Source organism: Carcharhinus amblyrhynchos, chromosome 18 (genome assembly GCF_965287045.1).
Source record: "Carcharhinus amblyrhynchos chromosome 18, sCarAmb.v2.hapA, whole genome shotgun sequence".
Classification (NCBI taxonomy): domain Eukaryota; kingdom Metazoa; phylum Chordata; class Chondrichthyes; order Carcharhiniformes; family Carcharhinidae; genus Carcharhinus; species Carcharhinus amblyrhynchos.
In genome coordinates, this window is record NC_137341.1 from 52,791,671 (window position 1) to 52,811,916 (window position 20,246).

At 43.5% G+C, this 20,246-nt stretch overlaps 2 protein-coding genes across 7 annotated transcripts in view; one reads left to right on the forward strand and one right to left on the reverse strand.

The window, feature by feature from the left end:
* Positions 1 to 6,360, forward strand: part of nde1 (nudE neurodevelopment protein 1) — a 46,066-nt gene extending 39,706 nt beyond the window's left edge. For 2 of the 4 annotated variants that reach the window (XM_080207023.1, XM_080207027.1), the window contains one exon: positions 3,393 to 6,360. In XM_080207023.1, the coding sequence (XP_080063149.1) occupies positions 3,393 to 3,486 (94 nt within the window). In that variant the 3' untranslated portion in view covers positions 3,487 to 6,360. Of the gene's footprint in view, positions 1 to 3,231 lie in introns of all 4 variants that reach the window. The other 2 variants (XM_080207024.1, XM_080207025.1) reach the window with 2 other exon arrangements.
* An 8,811-nt stretch (positions 6,361 to 15,171) lies between these two features.
* myh11b (myosin, heavy chain 11b, smooth muscle) overlaps positions 15,172 to 20,246 on the reverse strand; it is a 161,161-nt gene continuing 156,086 nt past the window's right edge. For 2 of the 3 annotated variants that reach the window (XM_080207029.1, XM_080207028.1), the window contains one exon: positions 15,172 to 15,955. In XM_080207029.1, coding sequence (XP_080063155.1) covers positions 15,811 to 15,955 — 145 coding nt within the window. In that variant the 3' untranslated portion in view covers positions 15,172 to 15,810. Of the gene's footprint in view, positions 15,956 to 18,740; positions 18,774 to 20,246 lie in introns of all 3 variants that reach the window. The other variant, XM_080207030.1, reaches the window with a different exon arrangement.

Below are 20,246 nucleotides of genomic sequence, written 5' to 3' on the forward strand. Positions count from 1 at the left end.
GCCAACTCCAGCTTAATAAAACATTTATTACAGCTCAGATTCTCATTCATCGATAGGGGGAGAAATAACTTGCAGTAATATAGTATCTTGAGTGCAATATATGTTCCAGAATGCTTCAGAGACATAAAGAAAAGGTGGATGTGAAGGAAGGTGAACTAAAAGGTTGGTCAGAGATTGGTTTAAAGAGAAATTCAGAGCTGTGGCCCAAGGTACCTTTAAAATGTAGGGAAATGCTCAAGATATTGGAATGAGGAATCCTGGAGCAATGGGATAGTAAGTTATGATAAAGAAATTTACAGATGGATAGGTTATTTGGATAATATTTGAAGCTTGGGCTGATAAATAGCAAATAATTGTATCAAGTTCCAGGCTATGACCATCTCCCCCTAACCAATCAGCGACTCTTCCAACTTTGAGAAACCCACCCATCACCACCCTCGGTTTACCATTGATTGAAACTGAACTGGACTAGCCCTGTAAATACTGAGTCTACAAGGCTTTGAATTCTGGTGAATAACTCGTTTCCTGATTCTCCAAGGCCTGTCCACCGTATGAAAGGCGCAAATTAGTGAATGTGATGGAACACTCTCTTTTTGCCTGGATGAGTGCAGCTCTAACAACACTCGAGACATTCCACACCATCCAGGGCAAAGCTGCTGCTTGGCACCCCATCCAACTCCTTAAACATCCACTCCCTCCACCACCACCACACAGCAGCAACAGTGTGTGTCATCTACAAGATGCACTCCACCATCACAAAGGCTATGTCAACACTGCCGTTCAAACCTGCAACCTCTTATCTAGAAGAACAGGGCAGCAGATCCATCAGAGCACCACCTGCAAGCTTCCCTTCAAACCACACACCATGTTGACTTGGAACTGTATCCTTCAGTATTGCTGGGTCAAATTCTAGAACTGCTTCCCAACAGCGCTGTGGGTGTGCCTACACCTCATGGATTGCAGTTGTTCAAGAGTTTGGCTCATAAATGAACATAACTAGGAGTGGGAATAGGCCATTCAGCCTCTCTAGCCTGCTCTGCCATTCGATAAGATCGTGGCTGATCTGATTGTGGCCTTAACTCCACATTCTGCCTATTCCTGATGACCTTTGATACCCTAGTTAGTAAAGAATCTATTTCTAAATTAAATATATTCATTGACCTGCCATGTTGCCTCCACTGCTGTTTGGGTACCAGAGATTTCAGCATTCACTCTGTCAAGCCAAGTCAGGATCTTGTGCGTTTCAATAAGCTCAGGCTCCAAAGGGTACAGGCCCAAACTGTCCACTCTTTCCTCATAAGATAACATTCCCCATCCCAGCTATCAGTCAAGTGAACGTCCTCTGAACTGTTTCTAATGCAATTTATATCCCCTTTCAAATAGGGAGACCAAAACTGGACAAGTGCTCCAGATGTGTCCTGACCAATGCCCTGTGTAGCTACTGGAAAACCTTCCCACTTTTTTATACTCCATTCCCCTTCCAATGACAACTGTCTATTTCCTTCCCCAATCACTTGCTATAACTACACGCTAACTGCCTGTGTTTCACGTACCAGGGAGCTAGACCCTGACTCACCACAATGTGCTCACTGGTGATTGGAGATGGACAATAAATGCTAGCCTAACCAGTGAAATTTAAAATGAGTAATTTAGTTTGAGAATACTTTGTGCGTGATGTGGTGGTGACCAGAGGGGTGGGTGGGGTGAGGGCTGAGGGGCAGGGTGATGGGTGGGCAGGACTAGAGGGATGGGAGGGGTGCACAGAGCCTGAACGTGGCACAGATATTCTTTAACTGCAATTGAAGTTTACCCAAGATTGGATGTCTTCATGGTTCTGAGCAACGATAGGGTTGAGGGAGGTTGTCGAGGGAGAACATTGTTAGCAGCAAACGTGTGGAAGCTGTCTTTTAGATGCTAGCACATTGGTGAATAATAAGAAGAGTAAGTCAGGGAAGACTGCTTCTGGTTGGGCAGAGAAGCTGTAGTGAGAGACATTCTGGCTAGGAATGATTAAGGGCAGTACCGAGCTGCAGGGGGTTTGGAGGTGGTAGTTATTCGAAGAATACAAGGTGGAACATCATGTCCTGTGATCTATCAATGCTGTGGTAGCGGAGGAAATTTAATTATAGAGAAATGAAGGGACCTGTGGGGTGAAAGCAGACTGAATTTGGAAAGCAGTTGCAGTTCTGTTTTTACATTGTGACATTTGCTGTATATTTTTACAGACTTACGTACCGGTAAGTTAAATTCACAGTTACATCAAACGCATTGATTCTGAAAATCTCATTAGGAGAATTTGCACTGTCCCATTATGCAGTATCCATTTATTTAAACATTACTGTTGTATTAATGACGGGCATGCTGATAAATAGTCAAACGTGTTAATGTATTTTTAGTTTCCAGACAAATGTTTCACTTTGGTTTAGTCCGTAACCTTTCTCTCTGCCTTGGCTGAGTGGGAAAGGTCACTTCGAGGGAATGAAGGGATGAGAGGTTGTGTATCTTATAGCACCCAGGCTATTTAACTCACAGAGCTGCTGGCCCTCCATGAGCAATGGGGTCAGTACTTCTCACTTGGCCCCTGTTACTCTCCAAGCTTATTTCCTCCTTGTGTCCATCCCATTTTCTTTTGAAATAGTAGATTGTTTTCACGTCCTCCGCTCTGTTGGGCAGAGTGTCCCATGTCATTTCCATTCACCTGCTGTCACAAGACAATTGATTTTGCTCTGAATGTGACATGGTGTAAAATTATTGAAAATGGACAAGGAATACTGACACACTGATGCTAAATTTGGGGTGTGTGTCGTAAAAAGTGTTCATATTGGGTGGCATAGTGTTTAGCACTGCTGCCTCACAGCCTCAGGTCACTGACTGTGGAGTTTGCATGTTTTCCCCGTGTCTGCGTGGGTTTCCTCCGGGTGCTCCGGTTTCCTCCCACAGTCCAAAGATGTGCAGGTTAGGTTGGTTGGTCGTGTTAAATTGACCTTTAGTATCTGGGGGGCTAGCAGGGTGGGGTTACGGGAATAGGACCTGGGTGGGATTGTTGTCAGTGCAGGCTTGATGGGCTGAATGGCCTCATTCTGCACTCGGGATTCTTAATTGCCAATGGACCACTGAATTGCTAGACAGAAGGTCCACTTAGTTCAATGTCTTCAATCCTGGTAGTTACGTGATACAACAATAGTGGAGTTGTTGACTAATTATGGCAATCAATCTTCTATCAATCAACAGATGCCAACATAAGGCGAGAAAGTCTCCTATGGTGGAAAGTTTTGGGAACTGTAGGTCCAAAGTCGTCTGTTCCCCTCAAGCATAAAACCCGTGCAGCTGGTATATGTCCTGTCTCAAATGACTTCTGTATTCCAAATATTTTTGATGTGTTGTATTCCTAGGTTAGCCAAAAGGCTGGAGTTTGGAACACTTGCCTCGAAGGTCTGCGCACAAGCAACTGCGTCACCACAGGGTGTAGTCAAAATCTTGCTCTGAGCATGGTAATTTTTACAAAATGTTTTTAGATGGATATTTTTGTAACCGAGCCCTATAGCTTTCAGTGGGCAAGTTAGTAAAAAAAATTCAAATTTTCTTTTGCTGATGCAAGTTGAAGTTTAGTTTTTTTTTTGATGAAAGCTAAAAATAGGTTTTTCTTTCATATTGAAGGTGGTTGGCCCATATTTTAGACTATATTGAGAAGCCCGGTTCCACTGGAGACGTGGGATGGAGAGCTCATTAAAGAGGGGGAAGGTGTAATCAGAGAATTGGAAATTGGCAATTCACAGTGGAGTGATTTGACCTCTGTTCTGTGAGTTTGAGCTATGTTACACTAATTGCCTTTTAACAGAGTGACAGGGAAACTGGCTAATGAGGGGGGGATGAAACCAACTTAAGGAATTGATTTTTGTTTTGCAAATTTGAGCTTTTTCATGTGATGAAAGCTGATTCATTTGACTTCTTGGTAATTGGTATCTTAGCATTTTGGTACTCAAGCTCTTAGATTGAAACTGAGTCCCTTCATATTTAATTGGACATCATAACCACAGGGGCTGGTAAAAATGGTGGCGTGCAGTGCAAGTACCTCCACATAAACTTGTAGCCACTGAAGGTTCTGTTACATTCTGTTATTTAATCTCCCTGAGCCTTGCATTGGTGATCTTGATGGTGGATCAGTTTACTTATCCTAAATACCTTAAGACTGGAATTACTGTGGATCAAGAAAATTGTAATACCCCAGTTCTTTGGACCCTTTTTTTTGGCTGAAGGTTAAAATTATGTTTATAATATGTAAGACACATATTTCACATATGTAACTGTGACGACTGTATACCAATTTATGTCGTATAGTCAAAAATGTCTTTTTATATTAATTTGAGTAGTTTTATTTATGCATGCTTGTGCTATTGAAGCAGTCAACACTTCTGTTTTCACCTTTGTAAATATTTATTCTGTTACCTGTCCATCTATCTTGCAAGCTCCAGTGAAAGTTCAAGTGTGTTCCTGTTGCTTTAACTGCATCCGTTTCCAGAATTCTTCCTGTGCTTAATGCCGCTTTATGCAAAAACTGTGTTCGCAAGTGTGTAGCAATGTCTCAAAAAGCACAAATCCATTTACTGTATATGCCAAACATGAGCACTTGTTTCCAAAAAAAAAGTCCTTCGAATGGACAGAATTTTGAACTGGTTGCTGAATTACTAGTTTTCGTTTGCACGTGAATACAGAGTGAAATATATCTCTGGTATGATGCTCGTGATAGTGTTCTGTTACTATATACCCTGTTACTGCTTATAAATAGAGGCATTTGATCAGAAATTGACTGAAAACTGAATTTACTGAAGGATTTCATGTGATTCCCAAGAAGATCTGGTCTCATGTTCTCTTTCAAATTGAGTGCTTAGGAAAATGTATCAGATCACTTAGTTGGAGCAGCTGAGATGCTGGTAAGAGCAGTTTTAAGATCAATATCGATTTAATATGTCAAGTGGGATGACATTCTTAGTATTGTTACATTTTGAGTTGAGAATGACTTTGTAGAAGTGTTAAGCAGATGGAGGACAAATTGTAGACTGAATAGTGCCTTAATGATCATAGTGCCTTTGGGTTATGAAAGAGGAGGTTGGGATCCTGTGTCAGATCTCAGTTTGGTTGATGAGTTGATTATGTACCACATAAACTGGTTAATCTAAGGGTTTAACCTCAATGAAGAATAATCTTCAATTTCTGGTGGATGTTAATGTATGATTTATTCTACAGGTAGTGAGAAAGCCACTTCAAGTTTTAATCCTAGCATTAGTAAGCTATTAGCTGATGAAACATTTACTCAAAGCTCAACCCTTGGGAGGTCAGTCTGGGTCATTGCTAGGACAGAGCCACAGGCTGACAGAAAGAGGGCTTGTTTTCTGATCAGAAAAGTTGATTAACCAAAGCCAACAGATGCATTTAGGATTCACCGTGACTGTTGTTCTAATCCTGAAGCCCATAGAAATGGGAGGAAATGCAGCAAGACCTTCCCTTCCCCAGGAAAGAAGAAAGCTGTTGAGGAGAAAATTGTTTGTGCCATCAACCAAAACTGTGCTATTTATAGATTTGTCCAATGCACACTGGTTTACAAAAGGCCACCCAGTCTTTGAAAGGCCACAGATGATGTCTCTTGTAGGGACTGTTCAGGTAGGACTGTGATTCTATTGGAACACATGATGAGATTGATGCCATCTCTTGCAAATTTAATTTTGACTCCATACAGAATGCACTAATGTCTTGTCTCCGTGTCCTGGCATTGAGATTTGGATTCAATCACTCTTTTTTGCGCTCATTACTAGATCTCCATGTTGGAGAATGGAAGGTTTCCAGATTTTCTTTTTTGCACCTGGTGCCTGTATTTAGTTGGGTTTGCGCTGCTGTGAGGTGCCTTAATTCCAGCAACATTCACTGCTGAGATACCTCCATTTTCCAGGCTGGGTCGCAAATTCAATGTTGAGGAAAAAAATAAACGATGTATCATAAGTGAATGGTTGTTGGTGGCTAAGGAAGTTTTCCTACAATAAACAGGGAGGGACGTAATCATGATCTGAGTTTACTATTTGCATTGCCAGTGAGAGGAGAAGGGAAGTGAATTTGGAAGCTGGGGGCTGGTGAAATATCCAAAATCCTGGTCTGTGATTTGCCTGTCTTCGCCCTGAAGAGTAACACATTTCATAAATCGTGAATTCACTGATAAGGGTTGTGAAAATAACTTATCGGGAATGTATTGTTGTAGATTTGGACTTTTGTTTTTACAAAATCTTGCCATATCCAAGTTTATAATCCTATGTCTGTAATCTTAACTGCACTTCTCAACTGAAATAAAACTATCATTCCCCATTTGTTTGACATCTTTGCATTATTCCAATTTTTTAAATGTGTTTGAGTCTCTCATTGCAACAATTTATAATTCCAATCAAATTTTTCCATTGCCAAATAACCCCCTTCATCTTCTGGTCTCCAACCCAAAGAATGGCCACGTGGGATCTGTATCAAACAAGGTGACACCTTCAGGAAAGCAGCTGGGAGGAAGTTGCTCCATTCGGGTGGACTCTTACCACTTTCATGCAGACAAAACATTTCTCTCTACAGACCACCAATAATTGACATTCCAGTCCACGTCTTTAAGATTTTCCCGTGTTTTGTTTTAAATATGGCATTGTGCTTTGAACGGTTTTATAATGAGCTATCACTTAATGTGGCCAAATATTCCTACACTTTGGTCGAACACCGGATGCATTCTGAGCTCCGAGGACGGATGAGAGTTAAAGCGGTTTAAATGGTGCTCCACTGTCCCAGGTTTCTGCATCTCGGACTAATGGGGTTGCGTTGTTTCAGATGGTGGCTCAATCAGTCCCGTCGGCACTTTGTGTATGAAGAAAGCCTTTTGACTGATTCGGTTACCAGCCAGAGTTCGATGTCCCTTGTGGTTCCTTTTCCTTTGTGTACGCATCCAATCCCACTTTGACCGTTGTCATAATTTCAATGTCTGTTACTTAACCTTTTGAGTAAATTCCATAGCCTCCCAGGAATTATACATTTAATCTTATATCAGTGGTCCCTTTTATTCTTGAGCCTAAACCACTGAAAACAATCTGCTTTTTTCTATCTTGTCCATCTTCTCGCATTTGAGGAAACCTCTCTTTAATCTTTGTTCAAATGAAAAAGCCTTTAATTGTAATTCCTCATTCCAGGCAGCGTGTTAGTTAGTTAGTTGGCATTTATCTCTAAAAGCATCAATATTCTTACTGTTGTGTGGAGCCCAATACTGCACACAGTAAGTTAACTGAAGTTGTAGGTTTTTTTTTATATAGAAACATGGAAGATAAGAGCATGAGGCCATTCAGCCCTTTGAGCCTGCTCTGCCACTCATTCCGATCATGGCTGATCATCCAACTCAATAGCCTAATCCTGCTTTCTCCCCATAACCTTTGATCCCATTCACCCCAAGTGCTATATCCAGCCGCCTCTTGAATACATTCAATGTTTTGGCATCAACTCCTTCCTGTGGTAATGAATTCCACAGGCTCACCGGGTGAAGAAATGTCTCCTCATCTCCGTCCTAAATGATCTACCCCGAATCCTCAGACTGTTGACCTCTGGTTCTGGACTCCCCCCACCATCGGGAACATCCTCCCTGCATCTACCCTGTCTCGTCATGTCAGAATTTTATAAATCTCTATGAAAATCCCCCCTCGTTTGTCTGAACTCCAGTGAAAACAATTCTAACTTAGTCAATCATTCCTCGTACATCAGTCCCATCCCCGGAATCAGCCTGGTAAACCTTCACTGCACTCACTTGAGAGCAAGAACATAGAACATTACAGCGCAGTACAGGCCCTTCGGCCCTCGATGTTGCGCCGACCAATGGAACCAATCTAATGACCCTCTAACCTAAACTATTCTAATGTTATCCATTTGTCTATCCACTGACCATTTGAACGCCCTTTAAAGTTGGTGAGTCCACAACTGCTGCAGGCAGGGCATTCCACGCCCTTACTATCCTCTGAGTAAAGAACCTACCTCTGACATCCGTCCTATAATTACCACCCCTTAATTTAAAGCTATGTCCCTTTGTGTTAGCCATCACCATCTGAGGAAAAAGGCTGTCACTATCCACCCTATCCAATCCTCTGATCATCTTGTATGCCTCAATTAGGTCACCTCTTAACCACCTTCTCTAACGAAAATAACCTCAAGTCCCTCAGCCTTTCCTCATAAGACCTTCCCACCACAACAGGCAACATCCTGGTAAACCTCCTCTGCACCCTTTCCAACGCCTCCACATCCTTCTTATAATGCGGTGACCAGAACTGTATGCAATACTCCAAGTGCGGCCGCACCAGAGTTTTGTACAGTTGGAACATGACCTCACGGCTCCGAAATTCAATCCCTCTACCAATAAAAGCTAACACACTGTACGCCTTCTTAACAACCTTATCAACCTGGGTGCCAACTTTCAGGGATCTATGCACATTAACATCCTTCCTCAGAAAAGGAGATCAAAACTGTACATAATATTCTAGGTGTGGCCTTACCAAGGTCTTGTGCAACTGCAACAACACATCCCTGTGGCCTAGAGCTGGGGGTTCGGATGAGGAGGAATTTGTAAAAGTATGAAACTAGCCCGACTAGGGAGGGGGCTATACTGGATTTAGTTTTGGGTAATGAGCCGGGTCAGGTGGTTAACAGTGACCACAAGTCTGTCTACTTTAGGATAAAAATGGAAAAGGATGAGTGCTGTCTGAATGGGAGGGTGCTGAACTGGGGGAAGGCGAGCTATAGCCGGATTAGGAAGGTGCTGAAGGACACTGTGAGAGGTTGTTAGCGGGTAAGTCCACAGTTGGCAAGTGGGAGGCTTTCAAGGGCAAACTGAAAAGGTTGCAGGAAGGATGGGAAAGGCAGGATTAGAGAGCCGTGGATTACAGAGGATATTGAGGACTTGGTCAGGAAGAAAAGAGAGGCATATGTTAGGTCTAAGCAACTGGGAATGGAGAAAGCAGGAGGGAGCTCAAAAGGGGAGTTAGAAGGGCGAAAAGGGGGCATGAAATTGCTTTGGCTGATAGGCTTAAGGAAAATGCAAAGGCATTTTACTCTTATATTAGGAACAAAAGGGTGGTTGGGGGAAAATTAGCCCTGTTAGGGACAAAGGAGGGGAACTGTGCATAGAGTCTGAGGGAATGGGAGAGATCCTGAATGAATACTTTGCATCGGTATTCATGAAGGAGAAGGGCTTGGTGTCTTGTAATGTCTTGGAGGGAGCTGTAGACCAGTTGAAGGAAATATCCATTATGAGGGAGGAAGTGTTAGAGTTTTTAGGCAGCATAAAAACTGATAAAGCTCCAGGGCCTGATGATATTTATCCCAGGCTGCTTAGGGAGGTGAAAGATGAAATTGGGCCTCTGACGCAAATCTTTGTCTCTTCTTTAGACACAGGTGAGGTTCCAGAGGACTGGAGGATAGCGAATGTGGTACCGCTGTTTAAAAAGGGCAGTAGGGATAACCCTGGTAATTATAGGCCAGTGAGTTTGACATCGGTGGTAGGAAAGTTGTTGGAAAAAATTCTTAGGGATAAGATGTATAAGCATTTGGAGCGTTGCGATCTGATTAAGGATACGCAGCATAGCTTTGTTCAGGGGAGCTCTTGCCTTAAGAATCTGGTAGAATTTTTTGAGGAGGTGATAAAAACGGTTGACGATGGACGAGCTGTTGATGTCAGCTATATGGATTTCAGGAAGGTGTTTGACAAAGTCCCTCACGGTAGGCTGGTAGAAAAGGTTAAGGCTCATGGGCTACAGGGACAGGTAGCTAGGTGGATTGAAAACTGGCTAGGCAACAGGAGACAGTAGTAATGGAAGGATCCCTCTCTAGCTGGAGGTCTGCCACTAGTGGTGTGCCGCAGGGCTCAGTACTGGGACCTCCTATTCGTAATATATATAAATGACTTGGAAGAGGGCGTACGTGGTGTGATCAGCAAGTTTGCAGATGGCAGAATTGGCGGATAGCGAGGAGGATTGTCAGGTGACACAGCAGGCTATAGATAGGCTGGTATATTGGGCAGATAGATGGCAGATGGAATTTAATCCTGATAAATGCGAGGTGATGCATTTTGGAAGGAATAATGCAGGGAGGAGTTACATGATAAAGGGTAGACCAATTAAGAGTATAGAAATGCAGGGGGACCTGGGACTGCGAGTGCACAAGTCGCTGAAGGTGACAACCCAGGTGGAGAAGGTTACGAAGAAAGCTTACGGTATGCTAGGCTTTATAGGCAGGGGTATAGAGTATAAGAGCTGTCATCTAATGCTACAGTTGTACAGAACATTGGTTAGACCGCATTTGGAGTACTGTGTCCAGTTCTGGTCACCTGAAAAGGCGTGGAGACCCTGGAGAGAGTGCAAAGGAGGTTTACCAGGATGCTGCCTGGTATGGAAGGACTGGGTTATGAGGAAAGATTGGGTAAACTGGGGCTCTTTTCCTTAAAAAGACGGAGATTAAGGAGGGATCTGATTAAAGGCGTATAAAATAATGAAGGGTATAGATAAACAGTGGCAGGCTTTTTCCTAGATTGGAGACAAATATCATAAGGGCTCACGAGCTAAGGGTGAGGGGGGAGAGGTATAATTTGGATGCTAGAGGGAGGTTTTTCACACAGAGGGTCGTGGGGGTATGGAATGCACTGCCAAGTAAGGTGGTGGAGGCAGGCACGCTGGACTTGTTTAAGGTTTACTTAGATAGGCACATAAGCGAAACAGGGATGGAGGGTTATAGGAGACAGTTTTAAATGCGGGTCAGAGCCGCGGGACGTTACTGGAAAGCTAATGCTACATGTTTTGTCTCTTTTTACTCCGCAGGCGTGTCGGTCCACCTTGTTGTCAAACGAGGGGCATGCACACGGTGGGTCGTGCGTGGGCTGCTCTTAGATGTTTCAAGAGTGGCCTAGTACTTCGCGTCGTTGTGTGTGCTTAAAACTGGACCAGCAGATGGGCACCACAACAGCTCAGTGACTATCACAGTTTGCTGTGCAGATACATGGATTTGGGCCGGTGTCTGTGGGAGTTTGTGCATTCTCCCTGTGGTTGCGTGGGTTTCCTCCGGGTGCTCTGGTTTCCTCCCACACCCCAAAGATGTGCTCTTAGGCTGATTGGTGTAACAGATTGTCTCTAAATTATTCTCCCCTGAATCTGGTTTCCAATGGGGGAACCATAAGCATAGACACGGGTCAGGGGAGGTGTAGGAAAAATGCTTTGTTAATATGGTGGCACGGGCATGTTGGCCCAAAGAACCTGTTTCCCGTGCTGTCTTGTTCTTGTGTTAGCTGTGCCCTTTTATATTCTACACTATAAAGAGTCATGAGTTTTATGTTCAATGATTCATTGTTAAGACTATGTGAAGATTTGTTGCTCATGTTTCTTGAGCTTTCTTTACAACCTCTCCATGACCAGCACCACCTTGCCACTCATCTACAGCAGTCCCTTGGACTCCCTCCATTCACTATAATTGTTTTTAAATGCTGAATCGATCACCTGGTGAATTCCAGCTGCCACTTTTTGTTCCCTTTCCTTTGTATTGGCAATGTACCTTTCTCTTTTTTTTAAAAAGTTTGTTTATTAGTCTCATAAGTAGACTTACATTACCACTGCAATGAAGTTATTGTGAAAATCCCCTCGTCGCCACACTCTGGTGTCTGTTCGGGTTCACCGAGGGAGAATTTACCTAACCAGCATGTCTTTTGGACTGCGGGTGGAAACTGGAGGAAATCCCCCCACAGACACGGGGAGAATGTGCAGATTCTGCACAGGCAGTGACCCAAGCTAGGAATCGAACCCACGTCCTTTGACCAAAAGAATTAGTTCTGCCATGCTGCTGTTATCTACGAGGGTGGCTGGACATGAGACACTGCTTCATGGTGAAAATAATTGCCTTTTGAAAGGGTGGGAGGTGATGGCCAAGTGGAACAGGTGGTCTATACAGCTAATCCAGAAACTCAGCTAATGTTCTGGGGACCCGGGTTTGAATCCCACCACAGCAGATGGCGAAATAGAATTCGATAAAATAAATCTGGAATTTAGAATCTACTGATGACCCTTTGTCAATTGTCAGGAAAAACCCATCTTTTTCATTAATGTCCTTTAGGGAAGGAAATCTGCTCCTTACCCTGGTCTGGCCCATATGTGACTCCAGAGCCACAGCAATGTGGTTGACTCTCAACTGCCCTCACCCAATTAGGGATGGGCAATAAATGCTGGCCCAGACAGCTACACCCCTGTCCCATGAATGAATTAAAAAAAAACTAAAGGCAATGTTTTGAGCTCTGATGAAGGGTCACCTACACCTGAAACATTGGCTCTATTCTCTCCCCATAGTTGCTGTCAGACCTGTTGAGATTTTCCAGCAAAGAGCAAAGAACAACACAGTCTGGGAAACAGGCCCAACGAGCCCACGCCGCCATTTTAACATTGTGAGTTCCCTCTTCCACCCACGACTCTTGTCTACAGTTATGGCACTCCACATTGGAAACCAGATTGAGGGGAGACTAATTTAGGCACACTTTGTCACACCAATCAGCCTAAGAGCACTTTCTGTTTTTGTTTCAGGTTCCAGCATCTGCAGTAATTTGTGTTTCTAAACAAAGGCCTGACCTTAATGGAAAAGAATTTTCATAAAATAATAACAGGACCTACCTCCCTCCCTGCGCTCCCTTGCCAGGTACTTGTTCTCAGGGCAGTTATCCTTTCCACCCAGATTCCATTTTAAATAATAATATTGTCCCTACATCAACGAGAACTTTCAGTGAAGTATTTTATGGTCTAATAGTTTTCTATTCAGCCACCTTCCTTCTAACCTGACTTCGACTCCCTGGTCCATCTATCCACACCAGTGGAAAGCACCTTCCCTGTTTATTCACCGTAAACTGCCCAGGTTTCACTCCTGTACTTTCCTCCCGGTGCCACATTGCTTCTGCTACTTTAATTTAACTTCCACTGGCATTTCCCATCCCCCCCCATCCTTTTCCTGATCAGAAATCTTGCAATATGACACAAGGGAAAAATGTCAAACTGGAGAAAAGACAAAGCACTCACCATGGAATAGTTTACTCTTCACACTGAAAGTAGTGAGGCTGATGGGGAAAGAGAACCCCCTCCTCGCGGTCTGTTCCTGCTCTAACACAAAATTCAATCTCTGACTGCAGTGACGGTCACATTCTAACACCTGTTCTCTTATTTGCCACTGTGGGCCTCCCTGTGTAGATTGTCGGCACTGACCCTAGTTCACTGTAAGGTGGCATGGTGACACAGTGGCCAGCATTGCTGCCTCATAGTGCCAGGGACCTAGGTTCAATTTTGGTCACTGTCTATGTGGAGTTTGCATGTTCTCCCCATATCTGTATGGGTTCCTCTGGTTTCCTCTCACGAGCCAAAGATGTATGGGTTAGGTGGATTGGCCAGGCTAAATTGCCCTATAGCGTCAGGGGGAACTAGCTAGGGTAAATGCATGGGGTGATGGGGATAGGGCCTGGGGGGGATTGTAGTCAGTGCAGACTTGATGGGCCGAATGACCTCCTTCTGCACTGTAGGGTTTCTATGATTCTCACCTCCCTGTGGGATTTTTCTCAATACTGTTAACAGGGTGTAGTGGGTGGAATATGCTTGCAGCACAGTGGTTAGCACTGCTGTCTCACCGCAGCAGAGACAAAACAATCAGATAAAAGTTTTAAACAGACTAGCCAAGGCATTTATTTCTCTGCTGCTCAGAATTTTGGTGAAACTTCAGAGATCTTAAGGTGGCAACAGAAACACAACATTACAGATGAGACTCAAAACACCCAATTATATCCAAGAACTTGCTTCAAAAAGTGTTTACACTTTCCAGCTTGGATGCAGTGTCTGTGTGGAGTCTGCACATTCTCCCTGTGTCTGCATGGGTTTCCACCAGGTGCTCCAGTTTCCTCCCACAGACCAAAGATGTGCGGGTTAGGTGGATCGGATATGCTAAATTGTCTTTTAGTGTCAGGGGGATTAGCTAGGGTAAATGGGGTTATGAGGATAGGGACTGGGTGGGATTGTGGTTGGTGCAGACTCAATGGGCTGAATGGCCTCCTGCACTGTAATATTCTATAATTACATTCCTCTCATTCATGACTCTACCTAATTCTATCGCTGTAATAGCTGCCTGGTCCTTACGCAAAGTTGAATTTAGGCATCTTAGTTTTTGTTCAGAAAATACTGACATTTCCATTCACAATCTCACTTGTTTTTGACCCACGAGATTATGAATTCTGGAATTCCTGGGCAATTTTGTGCTGTGTTCTGAGTGAGATTAACTCAAAGGACAGCACAGTGACATAGTGGTTGGTACTACTGCCTCTCAGTGCCAGGCACCCAGGTGTGTGTTTGTGTGTGTGAGAGAGAGTGTGAGAGAGTTTGCACATTCTCCCAATGTCTGCATGAATTTCCTCCCACACTCCAAAGATGTGTATCTTACGTGGATTGGCTATGTTAAATTACCCCCTGGTGTCCCAGGATGTGGAGGTTAGATGGATTTGCCATGGGAAATGTGTGGGATTATGAGGATAGGGTGAGGAAGATACTTTGTCAGAGAGCTGGTCTAGAATTGGTGGGCCGAATGGCCTCTTCTATACTGCAGAGATTCTATGATTGCATTTACCTGTGACAGGTAGTCGGTCAATAGAAAAAAAAACATTCGATTAAACCAGGCCAGTTTGTGTCAAGAAGATAAAATTCTCTCTCATCTGTTTTGAGTTAGAGTCCCTTAAAACGTCCAATTAAATTGTAGCTTTATAATTGTTATTTTGGGCAGGTGACAGGTATGGCACAGGGCAGCACAGTAGCTAGCACTGCTGCCTCACAACATCAGGGACCTGGGTTCAATTCCCAGCTTGGGTCACTGTCTGTGCAGAGTTTGCACATTCTCCCCATGTCTGCATGGGTTTCCTCCCACATTGCAGAGATGTGCTAGCTTGGTGCACTGACCCAAAACAGGTGCTGGAGTGTACCTGGGATCTTCACTGCAACGTTAGTGTAAGCCTTACTTGTGACACTAGTAAATAAAACTTTATTAAATAAACAAACTTTACTTTGAGAAAAGCTGCAGAAAGAGGGGGTACATGGAAAAAAATAAATTGCCCAATGCCTTGCGTCGTGATACAAAGTCCTTTATTTGTGATAGTGAGTCATTAAACGGCTTCAGAAACACTTTGCGGACTAAGTTTAGCATGATCCGGATATATTACTGCAAACAGTAGTTGATTTTGAAATCCAGTAGTTTGAGTGATTAAACAAAGCAATTCTATCGAATTTTGTGACCAGTATTGCTGTGGTCTGCAAACAGTACAGTAATGTGCTTGGCTTTTCCTATATAGGGGCACCATCCATCTCCAATATCATTGTGCTGCTGAAACAGATGCAATCATTTCAGTATAAAAGGAAGTGTGATTTATTTTCAATATAATTTTGAGGCTATTTCATTTCTGGTGTAGCAAGAAAATATAAACATTTCAAAATCTCAGCCCATCAGGCAGTGCACATTAGGGTTTTTACAATGTACTTTAAATGTTCATTTCAAACTTTGATACATATAAAATATTTAGCAAACTAGTTCCTGCTACGTGCACGTGAAAGTAATTTTTTTTTAAATTGTGAAGGAGTAGTTTAATAAATGGAAAAAAAAATGTGCCCTGATAATACCATAAGTGTGTGACCCTTTTGCAAGCTTCTCTGACCATCTTGTGTATAATTTTCCCCCTTCTATCCCATACCGCATCACGCTGCACTCCCATTATTCGTTAGATTTTGTGCCGTTGAAATCTGCGTCTCGTCCTCCAATATCTTCGTCAGAGTTTTCCAGTGAAGCGTTATCAACCACTCCTCGCCTGCCACCAGACCGCCTCGCTCCGCCACCCATCACTGGTTCGTTTCCACGTCTGCGTCAGGAAATTCCACATGTCAGCAAAGAGCAAAAAAAAAGTGAAACCCAACAAGAAGTAATCCCACGTTTAGACAACACCTCTGAATAACGTGTGTGTGAGATCATGGCCAGAACTTTACCACTCTTGTCCGCCATGGGAATGGGAGCTAGTGGGGGCCGGAGCACAGAAAAGATCCATTGACCTCGGGCAGGATTTCACAGTTTCGGGACGAGTGAGACTGTAAAAGAAATGCTAAAATGTTTAAAACTGGTTCAGATGGACATTGGCCTCCAACCTCCCGAGACTAATCAAGTTTATTTATTAGTGCAATGAAGCCACTGTGAAAAATGCCTAGTTGCCACACTCCGGCGCCTGTTTGGTTACGCTGAGGGAGAATTTAGCACGGCCAATTCATCCTAACAAGCACGTCTTTCAGACTGTGGGGAGAAACCGGAGCACCCGGACAAAACCCGCACAGACACAGGGAGAACGTGCAGACTGCGCACAGACGGTGATCCAAGGTGGGAATCAAAGCCAGATCCCTGGCGCTGTGAGGCAGCAGTACCAACCACTGTGCCATTCCACCAACCATGACGTGAGAGTAATTCTTTACCTTTTCTGAAACTGAAAAGTGATTGTGGACCTATATAAAACTTGGGTGAGGAGGTCACTACATCTGTAATTGAATTCTGATGCAACTGATGTAATTGAATTCTTTTTGAAATCTGTAACGAAGGATTGTGATTCTAAGCAGCAGACCTCGATCTCAGGTATGTTAATCTTCCTGCTGTCTTGGTGAAACTTGCTTTTTGCCGCATTCCCCAACTTGAAGGCTCTGGGTGAGATGGAAACCTGTTTTGATTTCCAAATCTCTAGTCCCTGCAGTAGGTGCGGCTGAATCCTGAGCAGTTTTACCGTCAGCCAAACGGGGCAAGATTGCAGTGATTACACCCGCTCGGTGCTAAATTACTGTTGTAGCTTTGTAACATGCAAACTGATGTGCTCTGAGACCACACATGCAAGGAATAACGCAGACAAGGTGGGGGGCCTTATATGTACATAGGAGTAAAAATCCAATCAATGCATCATTTACAGTTATGTTCAAGCAATTTAATTCTACGTACATGTGGATTAGATAAATGGTAAAGTGAGTCGGCCTTATTTTATTGCGGTTGTAAATAAACTTGGCAATAATTGTTTGTGTATTTATTCACTCTGTGGTTCCAATGTCCTGATGTGAACAGTAAAAAGCTTAAACGGGCGCAAAATACAATTGACAATCTCAAAATCCTTCATTATTTCATGATAAGCAAACTTTATAACTTTGTTTGCATCTCTCTTAATAATTAATATTTTTAAGTGAACAAGCCTAAGCCATGCTTCCTATTTGGCAGGTCTGTTTTGGAAACCCTTTGAGGACTAAGAGATGACATAAAGTTGCCCAATCTACATTAACGTTTTAGGCAAATTCTCATTTAATATTGAACAGAACAGACCAGAATGAAAAGTATGTTTTTGTTAAATGATACAATGGAAATTCTGGTACACAAGATTGTTCATTCGATCCTCAAAGGGCTCGGGGAAATAAAACAGCTCCATAACTTGGAATTAATAAAGCAGACTGGGTCAAACCCTTAACTGCCGCAAAGTTTTGCTTTGAGAGACGCCTAATTGACTGTTTCCCTGGGGTGGGGGGGGAAGTCGCTTCCTTTGCGTTTAGGAGCAGATTTCTTTTCCAGGAATGATTTGTGGTTCGGGTTCGCCACCGAGTGGTGACAGCTGGTTAGTTTTCCATCTCCTACATTTCAAGGAGGTTTTAAAAAAAAACTTTTCTGGGGAGGAGGAACGGGGTAAGGAATGCAAGGCCAGATCCACAGCCTGCCATCTGTACCTCTCCAAAACAACAAAAAAATCCCAGCCCACCTGAAGTTTAGCTCCCAGCTGTGTGTCAGGCTGAGCTCAAACAACATCTGGTGAGATTTGAAATGGAAAAAGAAAGGGGAGAAAAAAAAATGTCAAGGCCAGAGTCAAGTTTCACAAAGCTTTGAGATAATTCGGCAGTGTAAGGGTCTTTTCAATGACAGCAGGAATTGTTAGTGATAGCCTGGAGCACGTACGGAAGTTGCACATTCCACTGCATGTGCCGAGCAGTGTTAAGAGTGTTAAGCCCTTCTCTGCACCTATTTAATTTGAACTTTTATTCCATTTACTTGTACCACATGTAACGCACTTTGAATTTGAAATTCAGCACAGACTGAGGCGAGGAGAAATTTCTTCACCCACGGGGGGGTGAACGTGTGGAATTTCACCACCACGGGAGAGTAGTTGAGGCCAAAACGTTGTGTGATTTCGAGGAGAAATTAGATATCGCTCTTGGGGCTAAAGGGATCGAGGGGGGTGGAGGGATGTGGAGGGGAAATCAGGATATTGAATTTGATGATCAGCTAAGATCAAAATAATAACAGAGCAGGCTTGAGGGACTGAATGGCCTCATCCTGCTTCTAGTTTCTATGTTGCTGTGAATGATTACAATCTGATTGCTCCGATATCTGACATGTGGTGTAAACAGAAAACATGTCAAAGAGCCACAGGATAAGATTTATATTTCACTCAGTGTCCTCACTGGATATAAATCAAATCCGCTGGCTCTTCTCTGTCCAGATCACTCTTTTCCTTTCCCCGATATTTGTCTTCAGCCTTCAGAGTTATCAGAAGCTGTCAGTACTTAAAAAAGGAGGAAAAAAAAGAGATGGAAGTTTGAGCAGTGTGGAGAGTTGCGTAGCGGAGGTTTGGGAGGTACCTGGGATTTCACTGAGCTGGTTCATGAGCACCTCTGTAATAAAGACAAGATTTCCCTCAGGGTTACACATTATTCCTACTATAAATGATCCGTAAAACAATAATAATCCGATCTTGCATGCAGCGTGCAGAGGTCTACAACAGAGAACGTCTCTAAATCTTACCAAGCAGAATCCTGTAGATAGCAGTCAACTGAAAACGATTGCAAAATCCACTCGATGTCACAGATTAGTTCCTTTGCTATGTTTATTAAATATGCAGCGATATTTAATAAACTTCCTCTGCACTGTTATTCTCCACAGTCATGATGTGGAGATGCCGGCATTGGACTGGGATAAACACAGTAAGGAGTCTGACAACACCAGGTTTCAGTCTAACTGATTTATTTGATAGTGAGTTTACTAAAAAATAAATTGGTTGGACTTAAACCTGGTGTTGTCAGACTTCTTACTGTATTCTCCACAGTGTCATTAGCGATCATGTAGAGTAAATGTGCATACCTGCATTACTCTGGCTTTTTAAAGGGGTATATATGCTTAGCACCGCTGCCTCACAGCGCCGGGGGCCTGGGTTCAATTCTGGCCTCGGGTCACTGTCTGTGTGGAGTTTGCACATTATCCCTGTGTCTGTGTGGGCTTCCTGCTGGTGCTCTGGTTTCCCCCACAGTCCAAAGATGTGCGTGTTAGGTGGATTGGCCACGCTAAATTGCCCCTTAGTGTCAGGGGGATTAGCAGGGTGAATACATTAGGTTACAGGGGTCGAGCCTGGGTGGGATTGTGGTTGATACAGGCTCGATGGGCCAAATGATCTCCTCCTGTATTGTAGGGATTCTATGATTCTATACCAGGCAAAGATCTTCACAAGTGTTTTGGTTATAAAACTGGGTTAGTGAACAAAGGGTTCAAATCCCCAGCGGCACATTACAAAATTCAATTCAACAAATCTGTTAAAATGTTGAGATGCTACCAGACAAAGTGACTAAAAGTTATGGGATTGTTGTCATTAAGACTTAACTAGATCATCAATGCTCTCAGGAATGGGATCTTGCTATCTCACTGGCTCTGGTGAGGACACGACTCCAAGTTCACACTATCTGATTAGTTTTACTGTTTCCCTGATGTGACTGAGTAAGCCACTCAGTTGTATAAGTGGAAAGGCCTACCATCATCCTCTCCATGGCAACCGATCCTGACCAGCATCACCCATATCCCGAGAACTAAATACAGTTTGGCAGAGAAAAAAAAAGTGTCTGTAGACCGACCACCAAATCTTTGGAGTAGGGAGGAAACCGGAGCACCTGGAGGAAACCCGTGCAGACATGGGGAGAATGTGCAGACTCCACATAGTGACCCCAAGTTAGGAATCGAACCCGGGTCCCTGGCGCTGTGAGGCAGCAGTGCTAACCACTGTGCCTCCCTCAGGGAGGCAGCTGCTCCCTATCCACCCTGTCCATGCCCCTCAATCTATTTCTGGAGGTTGGATAACATGCCTATTGTAGTAGCTGGAA